The following is a 20,158-nucleotide window of genomic DNA, read 5'->3' as shown; positions in this document are numbered from 1 at the left end:
TGGAGACTCAGAGTAGATAGGATGTCTCCCTCTGAGTTCAATGCCAGCACTCCAGCCTGGTGCTCAGGATATGGTGCTGGTAGTGCTTTCTTCCACAAGATGCAAAACCAAGGTCCTGGAGCCTGGTGGTCACTGAAGACCCCATGGTACTTTTCAAAGGAGTAGGTGTGTTAATCCTAATGACTGGACAAATTCCAGATCAAGTAAGTACATTATATTATTTATTTTGAGTCCCTTTGGGTGCTGGGACTCTATAAAAATTAAGGAAAATATTGTCAAATGCACCTATCTAATATAAATTAGGAAAACAGAACAGGTTAGAAACACAAAGCACTGGATAAATCCCAGTAGCACTGTAAAGCACCTATTTCCTTCCTCCAGGTACACCATAAAGTATTGGATTACCTCCCACACGTAGCATAAAATTCCAGATTAATCCCAGGACTCTTGTAAATGTGTCCAATTGTAAGCCAAATGTAAACACTGAAGAAATGTGTTTAAAGGAGAGATTTAAGTGAAGGTGGCTGTTGGAAGCGCAAGGAAAGGGAAGTAGTTTCAAGACCCAGAGGTAGCAGGTATGACAGCACTAAAATGGGAGCAGATTGGTCCAGGCTGAGTGGGATGCTGAATGCACAGCAGCTTGTCTGGTAAATGGATTGCATTTTATCTAGCCAGACCATTTGCCAGTTAATCCTCTTCTGCTCCTTCAAAGAGCAGATGGCTGCCTGCTGGTAGCAGAAAACTGGGATGGGTCTATCCCCAAACCAGAACAGTAGTGTCCCTTAAAAAAGTAGACCAGAATCATTAACATCCCAGTCCTGCCCAGGACTCTGACTGTCTAGTCCTTGTTAAACAGGGCAGGGAGATGGTGGGCTGTGGTCTCAGCCTTTCCTCTGTTCTTGCCAGCAGGTGTGTGGCCTTGTGCAACTCACCGTGTGTTTACCATGCTGTAAACAGAGTTGCCTAGAACAGCTAGGGCAGAGGGACACTTCGCTGTTACAGGCTCACACCTGTATGATTTTTTCTCACTCATGCAACTTCCTAAACAATGCCAATATTGTTCACTATTGGCGATGTTCACTCAGGACTTGAGGGCTACTAATGGCCTTCATTCAGTAAAATCACAGTGATTTAATCAGGAAGGGTGGGGGGTGGTAGAAGAGGCACACGGGATGACTGCTATTGTAATAACTGGGCCTACACACTTACCATTATTGTGAACTCAGCTGTGAAAAGTGACTGAAAGTTTATAAAATGTCACAATAACCTATAGCAACAAACGTTGAATTAGTTAAAAAAAAAAAGGTCTCCTGATATAACTCAAGGGCCAGGTTGAGGTCATGCTTGATACACAAGAAAAGCATGGAACAAGAAATCCGTGAACCAAAATCAGTGAGTTGGAAACTAGGCCTAATTCAGGGGCAAAATAATGAGAGGATGGTCTATTCCACCCATCACTTCCTTATGGGGTCCTAAAAAAAAAAGACTTTGAGGAAAATGCCAACAAACTGCAATTCTGCCTGACTGAAAAACGAGAGAAGGGTAATGAGTGAGCTTCACCATTATGGCTGCCACTTCCACCATCTTCTGGGACCCCCGACCTTCTTCATCCTAATCCTGAAATATATCCTGACCAGACCGGGCCAGAGAGAGTAAGCCAGATGACATCGCCACCTCCACCAGCTTTGGCTAAGTCCCAAATATCACCTTGGATGTGAGACTTTGTACTGCCCCTCCCCACATGTGTCCTTTCCCTTCCCTACCTTATTTCTTCTTTTTCCTCTCTCTCTCCTTTCTCCTTCTGTCTAATAAAGTCTGGCTTAGCTGGCCAAGACTACATATATTGCTCTTGGCCTGTGACCAGAGAGGACAACTAAATGCAGTGCCCAAACAGCCCAATGCTGGTACAAGTTTGCCAGGTCTCGGAGTGGCTGATAAGGCCATGTGCTGCGCCTGTGTTTTTCCAGCAGTGAGGTTGCAAGTGAGAGTCAAGACCAGAGAGAGACGCTGCATTTTCTATCTTTGCTGTTCTTTTCTTTCTCCTGTTGTGTGTGTTTGTCTTAAAGGAAACAGGATCGGACTTTAACAACAATAACAACAGCTCTAGCCCATTGGAACTAACTTCTATTTTCTTCAAAAGGACAGTTGCCTCCATCTCTGATATCTCCTAAAAGACTGTTAAACAGGGGAGGTTTTCCTTCTAACAACTCTTTCCAGCTAAAGAGAAAGGGAACAAGGATGTTGTTAAAATGAAAGCCTTATTTAATATTGTACTTTACATTTCAGATGCTTTAACTGTTTTTCATTCTCTTCTGTATGTTTATTTAAAGGTTAAAAGGATTTTTAATTATGTGTTTGTGTAACCCACACACCTTCTGGGTGGGGTGTTCTGTCCCATCTAGTGGCACCGAGACTACTTAAAGAGAGAGATAAAATGAGTCTGCTCTACAGGCTGAGCTAACAGCCAGTCAGGTTTTAGCTCATGCGGTAGAGGCTCATGCACTAAGCTCCAGAGATCCCTGGTTCAATCCCGCTCGCCGACAAACCCTGAGGCATAACATTTGCACTAAGCAGGCTGAGGTCTCTATACCAGTGGCTCTCAGCCAGGGGTACACGTACCCCTGTGGGTACGCAGAGGTCTTCTAGGGGGTACATCAACTTATCTAGATATTTGCCTAGTTTTACAACAGCCTATATAAAAAGCACTAGCAACGTCAATACAAACTAAAATTTAATACAGATAAAATGAGAAAGTAAGCATTTTTGGAGTAGTAGCATGCTGTGACACTTTTGTATTTTTATGTCTGATTTTGCAAGCAAGTGATTTTTAAGACAAGTGAAACTTGGGGTATGCAAAACAAATCAGATTCCTGAAAGGGGCACAGAAGTCTGGAAAGGTTGAGAACCACTGCTCTATACCAAACCCTGAATCTTGTTTGAGACTGTTTAATGTTGGACACTGACTGGGTCATATTAACACCTTTAACTCTTTGGGCCCTTTTATTCCCTCGACATTAATACAACAATGCACACACAGAATTGAGCTACACATCAGCTCACAATAGCCCATTGTGGATAGGGGCTTGGTGGTGGGGTAGGGCTACTGGATTCAAATTTAAGCAGACCAAAGGCCACAAACACTTGAACAGAATTAACACAGGGATCATAGTCCTTATTTTCAGGGCTGGATTAAGTCACAGAAGCGAGGCAGAGTTGCCTTGTGCCTTTTTTGTGGGTTGAGGTATATTCTCTTCCCCCGCAACCTCTTCATAGTCCCCTGAATTTCATTCAGTGTTATTAATTCCTTTCTTTTTTCTCAAACTGACTAGATGACTTCTGAGACTGGCCACAAGACACTTGCTCTCACTTGTACCATGATGCAAAAGAACCTCAAAATTGCATTAGCAGATTCAGGAAGTTTGGGGGCAAGTGATTTGGCAGAGCACCTTAATACCAATCTTCATAAATAATCTGAATTTAAGAGCTCTTTGGTATTTACTGTTGTGTGTACATTACATCAGTGTCAACTGCGATGTGCCCTTCCCATTATTTAGTTCTATATGATTTGAGCTCCTTTGCTCTCTGTATTGTTCTGATCTTCATTCCCCTGCCTCCGATTTAGGTTATCTGTGCTAATGCAACATTAAAAAACCATCTGATGCAACTCCCTTACCCAGCAGAGTTAGAGTTTTCCAACGGGCTGTTCAAGATCTTTAAAAAATGCTACTGTACATTTAGATTGTTTTGCTTTTTCAGTTAAAATCAAAAGGTAAGTAATAGAGCACCTAAGTGACACAGGTGCCGAAGACCCATTTTCAAAAGTGACTTAGACACATAGGAGCCTAAGGGCTTGTGTATACTTACAATGCTACAGTGGCACAGCGGCACCATTACTGCTGTAGTGCTTCAGTGTAGTCACTACTACCCCGGTATAGGTAATCCAGAGCCCGGAGAGGTGGTAGCTAGGTCGACAGAATAATTCTGTTTACACCATGAGTTAGGGCAGTTTAACTACGTCTCTCAGGGGTGTGGATTTTTCACACCCCTGAGAGATGTAGCTATAACAATGTAAATTCCTAGTGAAGATCTGCCCTTTCTTATTGACTTTCAATGAGATTTAGACCCTAAATCCCTAAAAGCCAGATTTTTAAACGTACTTAGGCGCCAAAAGATGCAGCTAGGTCCCTAGTGGAATTTTTAAAAAGCAACTAGACTTTTAAATCCTATAAAGCACTTATCTGCATCATTAGGTGCCCACATACCTTTAAAATCTGGCCCTCGGTCACTTTTGAAAATGTGATTTAGGCTCCCAACTCACTTAGGTGATTTTAAACTTTTTACACCTTGTCTTTTTTAAGGTAATCTTTATTTTTGAAATTAAATTATTTTTAAAGGGAATTTAATCATTATTGTGATTTAGTTGTCATTTGTCCTGAACCGAATGCGGTGGCAGATTCCTTCATGTCTGTGTTTCAATGATGTTTTGGTTTTAAACTATTTTTCTCACTTACACCAGTTTTACACTGCTGTACGTCTACTGGCTTCAACAGAGTTCCTGCTGGTTTGCACCTATGTGAGCAGATAATCAGGCCCAATAGCATTAACTTTAATAGGAGCGGGAATTGGCTATCCTACTAACCCTGGGCCAGACATCATCGGGTACATTCCTGTTATTAAATATAAAGCAGCTTTTCTCACCTTACCGAGTTTCATACACATAATAGAGGTGGCACTAACTACTCAGCATCTACCACTCCCTAGTTACTATACTACCATAGTATCTCCTCTTCTGGGAATGGGAAGATACTATTGTTACCTCGATCTATAAATGCAGCATTTCCCTCAGCACCTCATGCAAATGATAATAAAAGTTTAATCAGGCACAGGTGACAGATTCACGCTCCCCGCACCCCAAGTCCCTTTCCCATTTTGTAATCCAATTGAAACATACATGACTTAAAGACCAAAAACTCTCTTTACATACCTTCGATGTGAAGCATAATTCCCAGTAATGTGCCCAGAGCCATCGCAACCAGGGGTGGGACACCTAAAATAAATTTTAAAAAATATTAAATGGAGTAATTTCCTTGGAAGAAAGAAAACCCATACATTAATTGCCCATCAAAAACTCCCTGCTTGGGATGTCGTTTCCACAGGTGCCAGCCAGGGAGACCCCTGCGGGCTTCTTTGGCTCTGCCTCCTCAGAGCTTAATCCCAAAGCAGAGGGTGGAAAAGCTCTCTTTACTCGCAAGCAGAAAGCTGTTTGCTTCCAGGTCACCTCCCCACTCAGACAGCATCTGGCCAACGCTGGCATTAGAAGATGAGCAAGGCATTTCCGCAGCTAATTAGCAGCAGCCAGATGTCACCTCACCACAGCCACTGAATATTGAAACAGGTCAGGCCTGTGCTGTATTTCCATTTACTAAAACAAGGATAACTTTACATGTTGGGCATCCTGCTACCAAGTATGGTTATTGCTGTAGCCCACTGCCCGCAGTCTCATACAACCTGATCTCTTTTTACTAGAGGAAAAGCCTCTGAGAAAGGCCAGGAATGCAGGCAAGAGGGGAAAAAAGAATACTGCCCTCTTGTGGTCAAATTGCAATCTAACTAACAAACAAACTGGACAAAAGAGCCATTCATGTAATCATGTCCTGGAGAATTTCTAATGACTGTACAGTATTTTAATGAATATAGAAAAAGGTTCTACACAGAGAAGACAGGCATGTACGCTACAGAATAAATTAAATTAGAAAGTTTAATTAAAATAAACCGTGTGTATTTGAACTTCTGGACTTGATCTCATAAGACATATTAACTATTACAACAAGTGTAATGAGTTAAAAGAAGAGAAGCGAAACTATTTTATGTGATACAATCAGACAAATACTATACATTTCCAAGACACACTAAGTTTGTGCATTTCTGGACTTCTAACTGTTCTTGAAGAATTCAATTCGGGAAAGCATCACTATTCAGGCAAGTGTTGAAGCATTGTTTAAGTCCCAGTGTGCTTAAGTCTGATCTCCCCAGTTAAGCACATGCTTAAGTGCTTTCCTGAACGGAGGCCTAAACTCATACAGATAAGCCCTTTCTCACAAAGGTTTCTGGGGAAATCTAAAACCTTCATAAACTCAAATATTCAAATAACCAGGAACTTCGGTGTTCTGGAACTCCTATGCCCCGTAAGGCTGAAATTAAATTTCTGTGGAGCTCAAAATCACCTCCGTCTGTTGTGGAGCGTCATAGGACTGAAGGTTCAAGGGTATTTGGCACAATCCACAGGGACACAAATTAAACTAGAGCTTCTATTAACTGGAGTTGGGATACACTCTGCACCTGGCAGTGAATTAACTGACTGTGATAGTGATGAAGAGGCAAGCAACGAGAGATGATACAACCAGAAATAAAACAAGTGGCCAGCAGAAGGATTTTGTTTCTGATGGACTTTCAGGACACATTTACACAGGAACTGAAACAGAAATCACTAAAGCTGTTGTAAATCACACCTTTAGTTATTCTGATTCCAGTCTATGTGTAGAAAATAGAGTTTTAGATTAAGAGTGTCCAATTTCAGTGTACTGTAATTGTAATTTAAATTAGTAAAAAATCAGCATACATAGAACAGGGAGTTCTTTTTCTGAAACAAGTGTCCATACACAGACTTGCAACAAAATAACAGGGTGAATTACAACCACTTCAGTTGCTTTGGTTTCAGTTACTATTCAGATAAATTCTTCTATATTTTCTGAGTCTTTAATAAATAGAAGCATTCCTCATAATAAACAAATGTATATTTTAGATATATTATTAATTCACATAATATTCCTGAAAACTATAACTAATTAAAGCATCCTTAATTTAACCATGAAGCAATTTCATGTAACGAGAACCAGTATTTGGCATACAACTGGATTTTTAAAAAACTACTGTATTAATGGCAAAAAGTGAATACATAGCAAACATATTATACATTAAATGAAGCTCTTTTCCCCCTTCATAAATAAAGGGAAGAGAATGAAACTTTTCAAACTGATTCATCCTGCTACAGATGTTCTTTACAGAATGCTATTTTTCAGAAACTATTAATGTTTAAGTTTCAAAGTAGTTGAAAATTGAGGCTCTGGCCTGGTCTACACTACACAATTAGGTTGATGTAAGGCAGATTATGTCAATCTAATTATGTCAGGGCTTGTCTACACTGGCAATTAACAGCGCTGCAACTTTCTCACTCAGGGGTGTGAAAAAACACTCCCCCTGAGCACAGCAAGTTGCAGCGCTGTAAAGTGCCAGTGTAGACAGTGCCCCAGTGCTGGAAGCTATGCCCCTCATTGAGGTGGGTTTTTTAGAGTGCTGGGAGAACTAAGAGTGCCCTACTACCTCGACATAATAACTCCACCTCCACGAGAGGCGTAAGTTTGATGTCGGTGTAATTAGGGCGACACAATGTCTGTATAGACACGGCATCCTTTACATTGGCTGTTGGCTAGAGCCCTGAAATTGACAAGAAAGCTGGCCCACCTGGCTCCCCACTCCCCACTCAGGGAAGCAAGAAGCCCAGGCGGCTGCCCCCTGCTCCTGAAGGGGAACAGGAAGGCAAGAAGCCGGGCGGCTGCCCCACTACTCCCAGCTGGGGTCAGGGAGTCAAGAGCCTGGGGGCAGCTGGGATCCCGGTTAGGAGCCATGCAGAGCTGAGAGCTCTGCCTCTCAGCCCCTCCCCCACACTGCCCCTCTTCAGTTGGTGGAAGCGCTCAAGGGGAGGACATGCACCAGCAACAGAAGGAGGGTAGTGTGGCTATCAGCCACCACAGTAATTACTAACATAGGTCGACTTAAGTCTGTAGTGTAGACGTGCCCTATGAAAATTCATTTGTGTAAAACTTCACTTCTTTTTATTCACTTCATAGGAAAGAGCTTATGAATAAAGATGTCAGCAATCTATATGTGCTAAGAACCTGTGGAATATCATAGGTTTATTGCACTCAAGTAAGTTTCTTAGAACCAGAACAACTCTGGGTGAGCAGGACGGCAATATATTACTCAGATAGTGGTGGTTGGAGACGCTGCCTGCAAAAACCAGGAGAAAAAGTGTGATGGATTTTCAGTGCTGGCCTAACTCTGCTTCTACTGAAGTCAACGGGAACTGAATTAGACCAGCACTGTACACATTTTCAAATCCCATCCTATATCTTTAGAGAGAGGAGGTTCACATATAATGCTCACAAGCAATCTTCCTACACTTTCAGAAAAAGTGTTACCTGTGTATCTTATAATACAGGCTATCTAGCTCTTCCCAGGACTCATGCATACGTGGGAAAGGGAAGGAAGGAAGGCAGGCAGGAGATGCCTTCTCCCATGCCCAGACATGCTTTACTTGGTGTATTCAAGGCTGGAAATGCTAACAGATCCCCCTTGGACTTGGGCAAGTACTGGGTGTAGCATAAAAACTGGGTCCTGCACAAGAATTCTGCATGGGAAGGGGCTATCTATTTTGTACACTATTGTATTAAGCACTATTGGTTCTTATGTGTTTGTACAGCACCAGGCACACAGTGATCCTGATCTTGGCTGAGACCTATAAACAATGCTGTGATACAAATAATAAATCAAATGATGATATCTCGGTATGATATGCAAACCTATCTCACCTTATTCTTGCTATTTTGTAAGCAATTAAAGGCCAAATTCTGCTCGAGGCTGCATTTGTGTATCCTCATTAAAGTTACTGGGGATGCTCGGATGGAGGTGAGAGTTTGGCCCTACGTTAGGCTGCAAGTTCCTTACTCAACAGTAACACAATTTGGGGGTTCTCCCCATGCCTCATACCAGACACAGATAACTAGCACACACATTCTGGAATGTGTAATTGTTTTAGATAGTGGACATTTTAAGTTTAAAACATTAAATGATTAATGAACAGGATTAAAAATAATCCCATTTAAATACCTTATTTCTAAATATTTATTTTTTTTAATTTAGAGAACTGGGCTCAGGAGATCTGGGTTCTACTCTTGGCTCAGACACTGGCCTGAATTACCTTGGGAAAGTCAATTCATCAATCTGTGCCTCAGTTTCCCCATCTATAAAATTCATGTATGGAGACATACTTCTTCTGTAAAGTGCTTTGAGACTGGCAAATAAAAAGCACCAAATAAGGGCTAAGCACTACTATTATTTTTTCAGGGTGTCCTCTTTTTTTCACAGGTATCACAGCCACTGTATTTTGGTCAGTTTCTCTTCCTGTCAGAGTCAATTACTTCAATGGAATCTAGATCAGCCCCCTAACAATACCATCCCATGGGAGTGGGCCCTTCATTATCCCATTAGTTAAATGTTTGGGCTGAAAGTGTCTTCAGACTTAGGCTCTGAATGTCCCCTCCACTTAGGTGAGATAGGAGAGCACAGATCCATCCAGCTTCCCCACTAGAGCTGCCCGTGGAACCTAGCGTTCCCTTCCTCATTTATCCAAGAGATCAGCAGGGTTGGGAGGCCAAAGCCTCCTCCATAGACCCTCTATCCCCTCTCCCTGAGGGTGCAATATGATAGAAATGGCACACGGTGAGTTTCCAGGGCCCTTTCTTACTCTCCCACAGTGTATCTCCACAGGCAGGCATGATTTGCCCTTAACTAACAGGATTTGTAAGCAGCACTAATCTTTTTCTTGAAGTTAAACCCTTGCATACCCCCATTTGGACACTTATTTCGATGGAAGAGTGGCTTATATGAGTTTAACTTAAACTGACTCTTAATCGACATAAGCTAAACCAAAATAAGTCTTCAACTGAACTGAACTAAGAGTGTTCACACAGCAGTTTGTACCAATCTAACTAAATCAGTTTGAAATCACACCTTTAGTTAAACCAGTTCAGCTTTCTCATGTAGACAAGGCTGTATGCTTTTAGAAAGGTCTTTCATATGCTGATTTCAGCACTATAATGTTTGTGTAGCTTATGCACAGAGATTTAATGAATCAGAAAATCAGAAAAACAGACTTTGACTCCCTCAGGGAACTGATGGGCAGGATCCTCTGGGAGGCTAATATGAGGGGAAAAGGAGTCCAAGAGAATTGGCTGTATTTTAAAGAAGTCTTATTGAAGGTGCAGGAACAAACCATCCTGATGTACAGAAAGAATAGCAAATATGGCAGGCGACCAGCTTGGCTTAACAGAGAAATTGTCGGTAAGTTTAAACACAAAAAGGAAGCTTATAAGAAGTGGAAACTTGGACAGATGACTAGGAAGGAATATAAAAATATTGCTCAAGCATGGAAGGGTGTAATTGGGAAGGTCAAAGCACAATTGGAGTTGCAGCTAGCAAGGGATGTGAAGGGTAACAAGAAGGGTTTCTACAAGTGTCTACAGCAACAAGAAGTAGGTCAGGGAAAGTGTGGGACCCTTACTGAATGGGGGAGGCAACCTAGTGACAGATGACATGGAAAAAACTGAAGTACTGAATGCTTTTTTTGCCTCAGTCTTCACAGACAAGGTCAGCTCCCAGACTGCTGCGCTGGACAGCACAGTATGGGGTGGAGGTGAGCAGCCCTCAGTGGTGAAAGAACAGGTTAAGAACTATTTAGAAAAGCTGAACATACACAAGTCCATGGGGCTGGTTGCAATGCATCCGAGGGTGCCGAGAGAGTTGGCTGATGTGATTGCAGAGCCATTGGCCATTGTTTTTGAAAACTCATGGTGATCTGGGGAGGTCCTGGATGATTTGAAAAAGGCAAACATAGTGCCCATCTTTTAAAAAGGGAAGAAGGAGAATCCAGGGAACTACAGACCAGTCAGCCTCACCTTTGTTCCCAGAAAAGTCATGGAGAAGGTCCTCAAGGAATCTACTTTGAAGCATTTGGAGGAGAGAAAGGTGATCAGGAACGGTCAACATGGATTCACCAAGGGCAATTCTGATTGCCTTCTATGATGAGATAACTGGCTCTGTGGATATGGGGAAAGGGATGTACGTGATATACCTTGACTTTAGCAAAGCTTTTGATTCAATCTCCCACAATATTCTTGCAAGCAAGTTAAAAAAGTATGGATTGGATGAATGGACTATAAGGTGGACAGAAAGCTGGCTAGATCGTCGGGCTCAACAGGTAGTGATCAACGGCTTGATGTCTAGTTGGCAGCCGGTATCAAGTGGGGTGCCCAGGGGTTGGTCCTGGGGCCGGTTTTCTTCAACATCTTCATTAATGATCTGGATGATGGGATGGATTGCACCCTCAGCAAGTTTGCAGATTACATTAAGCTGAAGGGAGAGGTAGATACACTGGAGAGTAGGGATAGGGTTCAGAGTGACCGAGACAAATTGGAGGATTGGACCAAAAGAAATCTGATGAGGTTCAACAGGAAAAAGTGCAGAGTCCTGCACTTAGGACGGAAGAATCCCATTCACTGCTACAAGCTGGGGACCGACTGGCTAAGTGGCAGTTCTGCAGAAAAGGACCTGGGGATTACAATGGACGAGAAGCTGGATATGTCTCAACAGTGTGCCTTTATTGCCAAGAAAGCGAACAGCATCGAGCTGCATTAATAGGAGCATTGCCAGCAGATCAAGGGAAGTGATTATACCACTTTATTCGGCACTGGTGAGGCCACATCTGGAGTATTGAATCCAGGTTTTGGGTGCATCCCCCACTACAGAAAGGATGTGGACAAATTGGAGACAGTCCAGCAGAGGGCAACAAAAATTATTAGGGGGCTGGGGCACATGACTTTTGAGGAGAAGCTGAGGAAACTGGGCTTATTTAGTCTGCAGAAAAGAAGCCTGAGGGGGGATTTGATAGCAGCTTTCAACTACCTGAAGTGGAGTTCCAAAGAGGATGGAGCTAGGCTGTTCTCAGTGGTGGCAGATGACAGAACAAGGAACAATGGTCTCAAGCTGCAGTGGGGGAGGTCTAGGTTGGATATTAGGAAAAACTATTTCACTAGGTGAAGTAGTGGAATGGGTTACCTAGGGAGGTGGTGGAATCTGCATCCTTAGTTTTTAAGGCCCGGCTTGACAAAGCCCTGGTTGGAATGATTTAGTTGGGGTTGGTCCTGCTTTGAGTAGAGGGTTAGACTAGATGACCTCCTGAGGTCTCTTCCAACCCTAATCTTCTATGACTCTATGATAAGCTTATTCTGGTCTAAATGTACTAAATTTTAATTTGTATTTCAAGTAGATTATATAAGCAGATATTTACAAATCCCTTGGACCATTAAAATTATGGATCCTAATTTTCAGAAACCAGGGGCATGCAAACATCTGCACATTCATTTTACAAGCACTAATACTAGAATATGTAGAAGTTTGACTCTATCAACTGCATGTGCAAGCATTAATGCTTAAAAACACTGTGCATAGGGCTTATATGTTCAAATACAAAAGGAGGTTGGGGCAAAGCCCCTCTGAAAATCAAACTCCAAACAAGTGGAAAAAGGATCATATAGCTTGCCTGCAGTACTTAAAAAGGAATGTAATCAGAAGGTGCAACAGAAGTTTATTTTAGTCTCCAAAATCACAGAATTACTTCATTACAGAAAATTTAAACTATTCTCAGCAGGGAAAAGATTAAGGATATTTGAAACCTAATTATGACCACATAATGCCAGCAATGTTAGACACTTCACTGCTGAAAAATAATATACCAGGTACATCCAGCAAATAAGCTTGTCCAGTGGACTGAATGTACCTAGTACATCTTAATATCCCATTCATTAGACGTGCTATAGGAAACTGCTGCCAGCATCAGTGAAGGCAGCTAAATAAACTGGGACAGCTGGAGCCAATACTGGTTTTGGACTTAAAAGACCCATGCAAAAATAATAATTAAAAAAATACAAAAGATGAGTACTGCCAGCTCAGTTGACTACAAATAATAATGAAATAATTTGACCCTGAATGTTCAAGCTAAGCTTAATGGATGTTTTTCTTAAACTAATGTGCAGTTTAGCAAGTGTTTATCCAACTAGTTTCTTACACAAGGGTGCAAAGAGTTTTTTCCTAAACAAAACAGAAAGAGACCTCAGTAGTTTTCTCCCTCATTCTTTTGTGCAGATTTGGATGAGTCCTTCTTTTAAAGCTGATTGTCCAAACTAGTAACACCACCTTTAGCCAATGGACCTAAATCATGGATTATACTGCTAATCTGCAATACACTATGCACATTCTACAAATTTTTTCTTTCAGAGATTTCATGACACATGGTAAGGGCTGGATTGACATAACTGAAAACTGAAACGTTTAATTTATCCAGAGAAGAGGCACAGCTTATGCAGGCTTCCTCAATGCCTCAAACTTGAAGGCTCTTTTGGAGCGAGATTCAGTTGACCTTCAGTAATTCAGTGGGTTCTATCTCTATGCCAGCCAAATCACTTAGTTTCCTGCTCTCAGTGCCAACAGTGTCTCCTAAAAGCAGAGATACCACTAGATGCTCTGTCTCTTTAAAAATAAAAATCCAATTAAAAATCAGGGAATTACTAAAACAGGCCCAGATTCACCACATTACTTGAGCTCATGAGTACTCTCACAGAATTCACATGCCTAAAGTTAAGAATATGCTTAAGTTCTTTACTGAGTAGGGGTGATAATGCTTAGCTTTATCACTAAGGCCATGTCTTCACTAGGGAAAAATGTATTCTTAACTTATGTTACCTTGTAGTTTTCACACAAGTTAGCAGGTCACGGTAAACCCAAAGCTCCCCCATAGTCTTTAACCTGATCTGCTAACTCGTGTGAAAATTACAAACTGCCTTGTGATTTTACCTCACATTAATTGACTCAAGTTAGCTAACTTGAGTTCTGAACACAACTTTTTTTCTCATGAAGCTGCACCCAAAACACACTGCTTTTCTAATCTCATTGTGATGGGTTTGTACACTGTTTATTTTCTCTAACTAGATCGTAAGCCCTTTGAGGCATAGTAGCAATCAGAAACAAATCCCTAATGACACTTCCTCTTCAGTTCATTGAATGAAATCTACAAGTGAGAGAGAAAGGAAAAAGAGCTGTCAAGTGAGGAATTGGAATTTATTGTAAGGTATGAATTGTGTGTGTGTGTCTGAACTATAGTGCTTCTTGAAGATGGTGGATTTACAGCCTTTTACACAGAAGTCTACCTGCATTAGAGAAGGAAACACTATGTCACTCTAGAATCTGTGTGGTACTTATTCTTCTTGACCATCAAGAGTCACAAATACGGTTTTCAAAAGTGCACAGTACTGGACTATTCTCTCACTTAAGTCAAAGGGAGTTTTCCCATCAACTTCAATGGGAGCAGAATTAGGCCAGGGATGGGCATTTTTTCAAAATCCCTTGAACTAGATACAAGATGCAACATCAGCTCTGTGGGACAAGCATTCAGGAAAGGGATATTTCAGTGGATCCTGAGCTCTTAGTTATACGCTCTAGGGTTCAAAATATACCCGCAAAAGTACTTTTTAATCAGAGCCCTATTAAAATCATAGGATCATTAAGGTTCACTGCAAGATTAAAATTGAGTGAATTTTACATTTACATGATGAATTTCTAGAAACTGGGAGGAGCATTCAGTACAGAAATTAGTTTTAAAATGTTAAATATTGAGTTTTCTCCTATGTGAAATCTACCTGGCAGCTCCTCTTTGCTGAACACTATAGCGATCACAAGTCTCATTGCACGCAATGGTATAAGTGATATCATAAATGCATGAGGCATTCTGGGATATCTGCATTTGTATAAATTGAGAGTATCACTTTCAGGGGGAAACATGAGAGTCAGGACACCTAAAAGAATGTCCTGGGGACAATAAAGAGAGGCAGCCAAATTATCTTGTGGTAGAATGTGAATGAATGAATAACAGGGAAAATCTTGCCTTTATCTCTGCAACGCTGAGGGCCCCCTGGCACTGGAACCAGTGCAGTTCCTCTGTGTGGAATGGAAAGGACCTAGGGGTTACAGCTGATGAGAAGCTGGATATGAATCAACAGTGTGCCCTTGTTGCCAAGAGGGCATTTCGAGGGACATGACCGTTCCCCTCTATTCGACATTGGTGAGGCCTCATCTGGAGTACTGTGTCCAGTTTTGGGCCCCACACTACAAGAAGGATGTGGAAAAATTGGAAAGAGTCCAGCGGAGGGCAACAAAAATGATTAGGGGACTAGAACACATGACTTATGAGGAGAGGCTGAGGGAACTGGGATTATTTAGTCTGCAGAAGAGAAGAATGAGGGGGGATTTGATAGCTGCTTTCAATGCTTTTTTTATCTTTGAAAACTCATGGCGATTGGGGGAGGTCCCAGATGACTGGAAAAAGGCTAATGTAGTGCTCATCTTTAAAAAAGGGAAGGAGGAGGATCCTGGGAACTACAGGCCAGTCAGCCTCACCTCAGTCCCTGGAAAAATCATGGAGCAGGTCCTCAAGGAATCCATTCTGAAGCACTTAGAGGAGAGGAAAGTGATCAGGAACAGTCAGCATGGATTCACCAAGGGCAAGTTATGCCTGACTAATCTAATTGCCATCTATGATGAGATAACTGGCTCTGTGGATGAAGGGAAAGCAGTGGACGTGTTGTTCCTTGACTTTAGCAAAGCTTTTGACACGGTCTCCCACAGTATTCTTGCCAGCAAGTTAAAGAAGTATTGGTTGGATGAATGGACTATAAGGTGGATAGAAAGCTGGCTAGATTGTCGGGCTCAACGGGTAGTGATCAATGGCTCCATGTCTAGCTGGCAGCCGGTATCAAGTGGAGTGCCCCAGGGGTCGGTCCTGGGGCCGGTTTTGTTCAACATCTTCATAAATGATTTGGAGGATGGTGTGGATTGCACCCTCAGCAAGTTTGCAGATGACACTAAACTGGGAGGAGTGGTAGATATGCTGTAGGGTAGGGATAGGATACAGAGGGACCTAGACAAATTGGAGGATTGGGCCAAAAGAAATCTGATGAGGTTCAACAAGGACAAGTGCAGAGTCCTGCACTTAGGACGGAAAAATCCAATGCACTGCTACAGACTAGGGACCGAATGGCTCGGCAGCAGTTCTGCAGAAAAGGACCTAGGGGTTACAGTGGACGAGAAGTTGGATATGAGTCAACAGTGTGCCCTTGTTGCCAAGAAGGCCAATGGCATTTTGGGATGTATAAGTAGGGGCATTGCCAGCAGATCGAGGGACGTGATCGTTCCCCTCTATTCGACATTGGTGAGGCCTCATCTGGAGTACTGTGTCCAGTTTTGGGCCCCATACTACAAGAAGGATGTGGAAAAATTGGAAAGAGTCCAGCGGAGGGCAACAAAAATGATTAGGGGACTGGAACACATGACTTATGAGGAGAGGCTGAGGGAACTGGGGCTGTTTAGTCTTCGGAAGAGAAGAACGAGGGGGGATTTGATAGCTGCTTTCAACTACCTGAAAGGGGGTTCCAAAGAGGATGGCTCTAGACTGTTCTCAGTGGTAGCAGATGACAGAACAAGGAGTAATGGTCTCAAGTTGCAGTGGGGGAGGTTTTGGTTGGATGTTAGGAAAAACTTTTTTTCACTAGGAGGGTGGTGAAGCACTGGAATGCATTACCTAGGGAGGTGGTGGAATCTCCCTTCCTTAGAGGTTTTTAAGGTCAGGCTTGACAAAGCCGTGGCTGGTATGATTTAGTTGGGGATTAGTCCTGCTTTGAGCAGGGGATTGGACTAGATTGCCTCCTGAGGTTCCTTCCAACCCTGATAGTCTATGATTCTATGAATGGAGCCAAGCTCTGCAGGAGAAGATTGCAACAGAGGAAGGTCAAGGAGTAGAAGGAAGTGTGGAGTGGGAGGATTTGCCACCACCCAATTACTCCAGTCTTTCCACCCATAGTGGGGCCATGTCAGGGCTGTGGAGCTAGTCCAGCCTTTAAACTGAAGTAATCTTGGCAGAGAGGCTCCACTGAGCTGCTTTCTGGCTCTTCTATCTCTGCAGAGAGACTTCTCTCTCCCCCACCTGCCTTTGCTTCCAGAGATCTCCAGCAACTGAATGGTTCTAAGTTGAGGATGACTGTCTGCATTTCCTCCTCTTTGAGTAAAATGTAACTTATTACATGATTTTTTTTTTGCACCTATGCTCTATGTCCTTAGTTCCTGCTGCTACCAGTATGACAGTCTTGTTGCGCTCCCTACACAGCATGTGTGGGTGAGCCAGAACATGATACATTTTTTAATTAAACTGAAATCATTTTTCCTACAAGCAAGATAAAACGTGGCACACTGGCATTTATTATAACTCCGCACTTGAACACACAGGCACACATGCTGCTTTTAAAATTAATCATATATCTGTTTAGAAAAATATTACTGTGCCTTCAGTCACCATACCTGCATGCTGCCCATTGTCCAGTGGCCGAGACTTGATAGCATGCCAGCAGCTAGTGCAATTCTGCTAGCCTCTAGCACCAGGGTGTTCAGCCAAGCATGCCAGCAGCCAAAGGCAAGGTATGTGTCCAATGTGAAACAGCCTCTGTGTGTCCCACTTATGGAGGCTGCCAGACAGAAGTTGCAAATCAGCCCATTTCCTGGGCACTCTGCCCATGCTTCCTCCCTAGCTAGCACTGCCCAGCTTTGGGGCAGCAATGCCCAGCTGTAGAGCTCCCTGCCGAGTGGACTTCCTGCCATCAGGCAGTGAATCAGCCCCAATACATGTAAATCCAAATGTTCATTTTTAAAAGTCTTCCTGTTTTGTCAAAGTTTAGTATTTATAAAGTGAGGGAATTATATAAACTGGACAGAGCACTCAAGAATAGACTGTAGTCCACAACCCTAGAGGACTACAGAATAACCAGGAGCTAAGGTCTTTGATTGCTAATAGTGCTGTGTTGCGAACCACAAAGCTCAGGTTTTTGCCAATCACATGCAAAAAGTAGCCCTAAAGTGTCGCTTTGCTTCTAAATTTTTGCCATTTAATAAGAAATCAGAGAGGTTGGCAGCACTGTGCAGCAGCTGTTGCTTGCACATGGGCCGCTTATGGATTTATTCTGTCTCCACCTTCGCACTGGCTGCCTCCCTGCCAGACTGGATACATACTGAAGCCACACTTTGCTGAGGCCAATGGGGCTCTGTTCCCACGCAGGGGGGCTGGAACAATGTTTATAGTGGGGGTGCTAAGAGCCATTGAACCAAACTATAAATCCTGCATCTGATGGAAATCACTTCAAGACAGGGGGTTCGGCAGCACCTCCCCAGCACCCTTAGTTCCAGCTCCTATATTCCCGCGTGGTTTCTGCTGGCTGAGGGAGGCAGATTTGGTCCAGCTGCGTATGTGCCTCGGTGGCTGCTCATTTGACAGACCACCAGGTGGTAGCAAAGAGACAGGGACTGGGCAAGAGCAGGGCTTTAAGTAAAATCGCCCAAATTTCACCCAAGAAAGTCATTTTTAGCCCCCAAAGTTGCCTGTTGCCAATTCATGATTTTTTGGCACCAAGGCCTCTCAAAAGTAGCCAAACTAGCAAAAAAATGTTGAGGTTGGCAATAACTTCTTGACCCAAAGTAGCGTGAACAAATTTTGCAAGTGTTGCAAGGGAAGGCATGATCCTTTTAGCACATGGAGGATTGGGCCCAGAACTTTGAAAATCCCATACACCTCAAACATCCCTAGTATTCCAGTCTAAATCTCTGGTGGTTCTGTGATTCAAATTCTAACAAGGTAAGACTGCAGATGTTTTTACTTGTAACCTGAAAAGGATTTGAATCTAGTTCCCAAAAGGTGAGTGGCACAGTACATATGTAGCATGAGAACATAAACACAAAGAGGCATGCCTTAAGCAGTAACTAGAGAACTCTCTGACTGAGAAGTTCCTCTGTTTATTAAGCTCTCCCTGGTCCTGTCTGGTAAATGTGGAAGACCAGGAACTCTATAACTCTATTAACTTTATTTATAATAAAATATTAAAACTTAAATTATAAACCAATATGTGTACTCACAGCAATCCACCTATTACATATATTATGTGCTGGTGTCTTGACATATCTTTCCCTCCCATTTAGGGTGGTTGCTCTCCCACTCCTTAGTTGTGCATTGTTCTTAAATTTGGTCTGACTGCCCTGTTCACAGTTACTGTGTCAATACTGTCTGATGCAGTCCCCCTTATGCTGCCAACGTATAAGTCGCATTGCTTTTGTTTATGGTTTCTTGCATTCTCACTTTTGCTATAGCTTTTGCTATTATGAGATCTGGATCTAATGGAAGCTGTGCTGATAAACTTGTGTTTCTTACACCACCAACGATCTCTTATTAGTTCTCTAAATGTTTCATATTTGCAATATTCATCCAGACTATGAACTGCAGTAACAAAATCCTCAGCTGTTTCTCCTTGTTCCTGGCACCTTTTATTAAATTTGGCCCAATATTTTCTCTGCCTATGAAATGGGCATCAAAAGTCTCTTTCACATTGGTGTATTCTTTCTTTTCCTCTTCAGTGATGGACAGTGCACATAGGATATCATCATCAGCATCACGCATAGCAAACATCAGGGCATTTACCTAGTATTTCTGTGCTTTCGATATTAAACAGAAGCTATTCAGAAATGCTCAAATCTCCACTTCCAACTAGGCCAGGTGCCTGAGTTGCCAAAATCAAACTTCTCCAGCAGAGCTTCCTATTGCAGCTTTCACAGGTCTCCCTGATTTTCCACTTTCCCCACTTACCAGAGTGGCAGCCTGGGGTATGTATCTCTTTTCTTTCCTTTACTCCTTCTTTAGAGAAAGGGAGTCATTCACTTCTAACACCACTTACGACAAAGCAGTAAGTACAGAACTTCCTGATTGGGAAGTTCCTATATTTAGTAAGCTCCCCATGCAATATATCCTTGTTGTCTCTGGTGATTGTGGAAGTGCAGGACCTCTCCGAACACTCCAAACTTATTATCAAATGGTTGGTGGTGTTACAGAAAGTACTTAAAACATTTCAAATGCTAATCTATGAAACACTAACAAAGCTAGCACTAAGTATCCTAAAAAGGCACTGCTAAGCCCTTCATGGACTTTTGCAGCCAATGAACCAATCCCATGTGAATGCTGGTCCAAACAGGTTTGCAGAAGAACTCCGGGGGAGTGACTTTGCTTCAGTATTCTGACCAAAAATAACATGACTGGATGACTAGCAAACTTACCACAGACAATAAAGGGGAAGAGATCTTCTGACCAATTTGAACGAATTCAAATCAGCAGGGCTGGTTGCTA

The 20,158-nt window shown here is 42.5% G+C and overlaps 1 protein-coding gene across 20 annotated transcripts in view; it reads right to left on the bottom strand.

Annotated features, from left to right (window-relative positions):
- The window catches only part of MYT1L (myelin transcription factor 1 like), a 387,237-nt gene that overhangs the window by 36,203 nt on the left and 330,876 nt on the right, over positions 1 to 20,158 (bottom strand). For all 20 annotated transcript variants that reach the window (XM_037894144.2, XM_043542308.1, XM_043542307.1 and 17 more), the window contains one exon: positions 4,985 to 5,047. In XM_037894144.2, the coding sequence (XP_037750072.1) occupies positions 4,985 to 5,047 (63 nt within the window). The remainder of the gene's footprint in view (positions 1 to 4,984; positions 5,048 to 20,158) is intronic.

This window comes from Chelonia mydas, chromosome 3 (genome assembly GCF_015237465.2).
Source record: "Chelonia mydas isolate rCheMyd1 chromosome 3, rCheMyd1.pri.v2, whole genome shotgun sequence".
In the NCBI taxonomy this organism is placed as follows: Eukaryota; Metazoa; Chordata; order Testudines; family Cheloniidae; genus Chelonia; species Chelonia mydas.
Note: the sequence above shows the minus strand (reverse complement) of the source record. Positions and strands in the feature narration are given on the sequence as shown.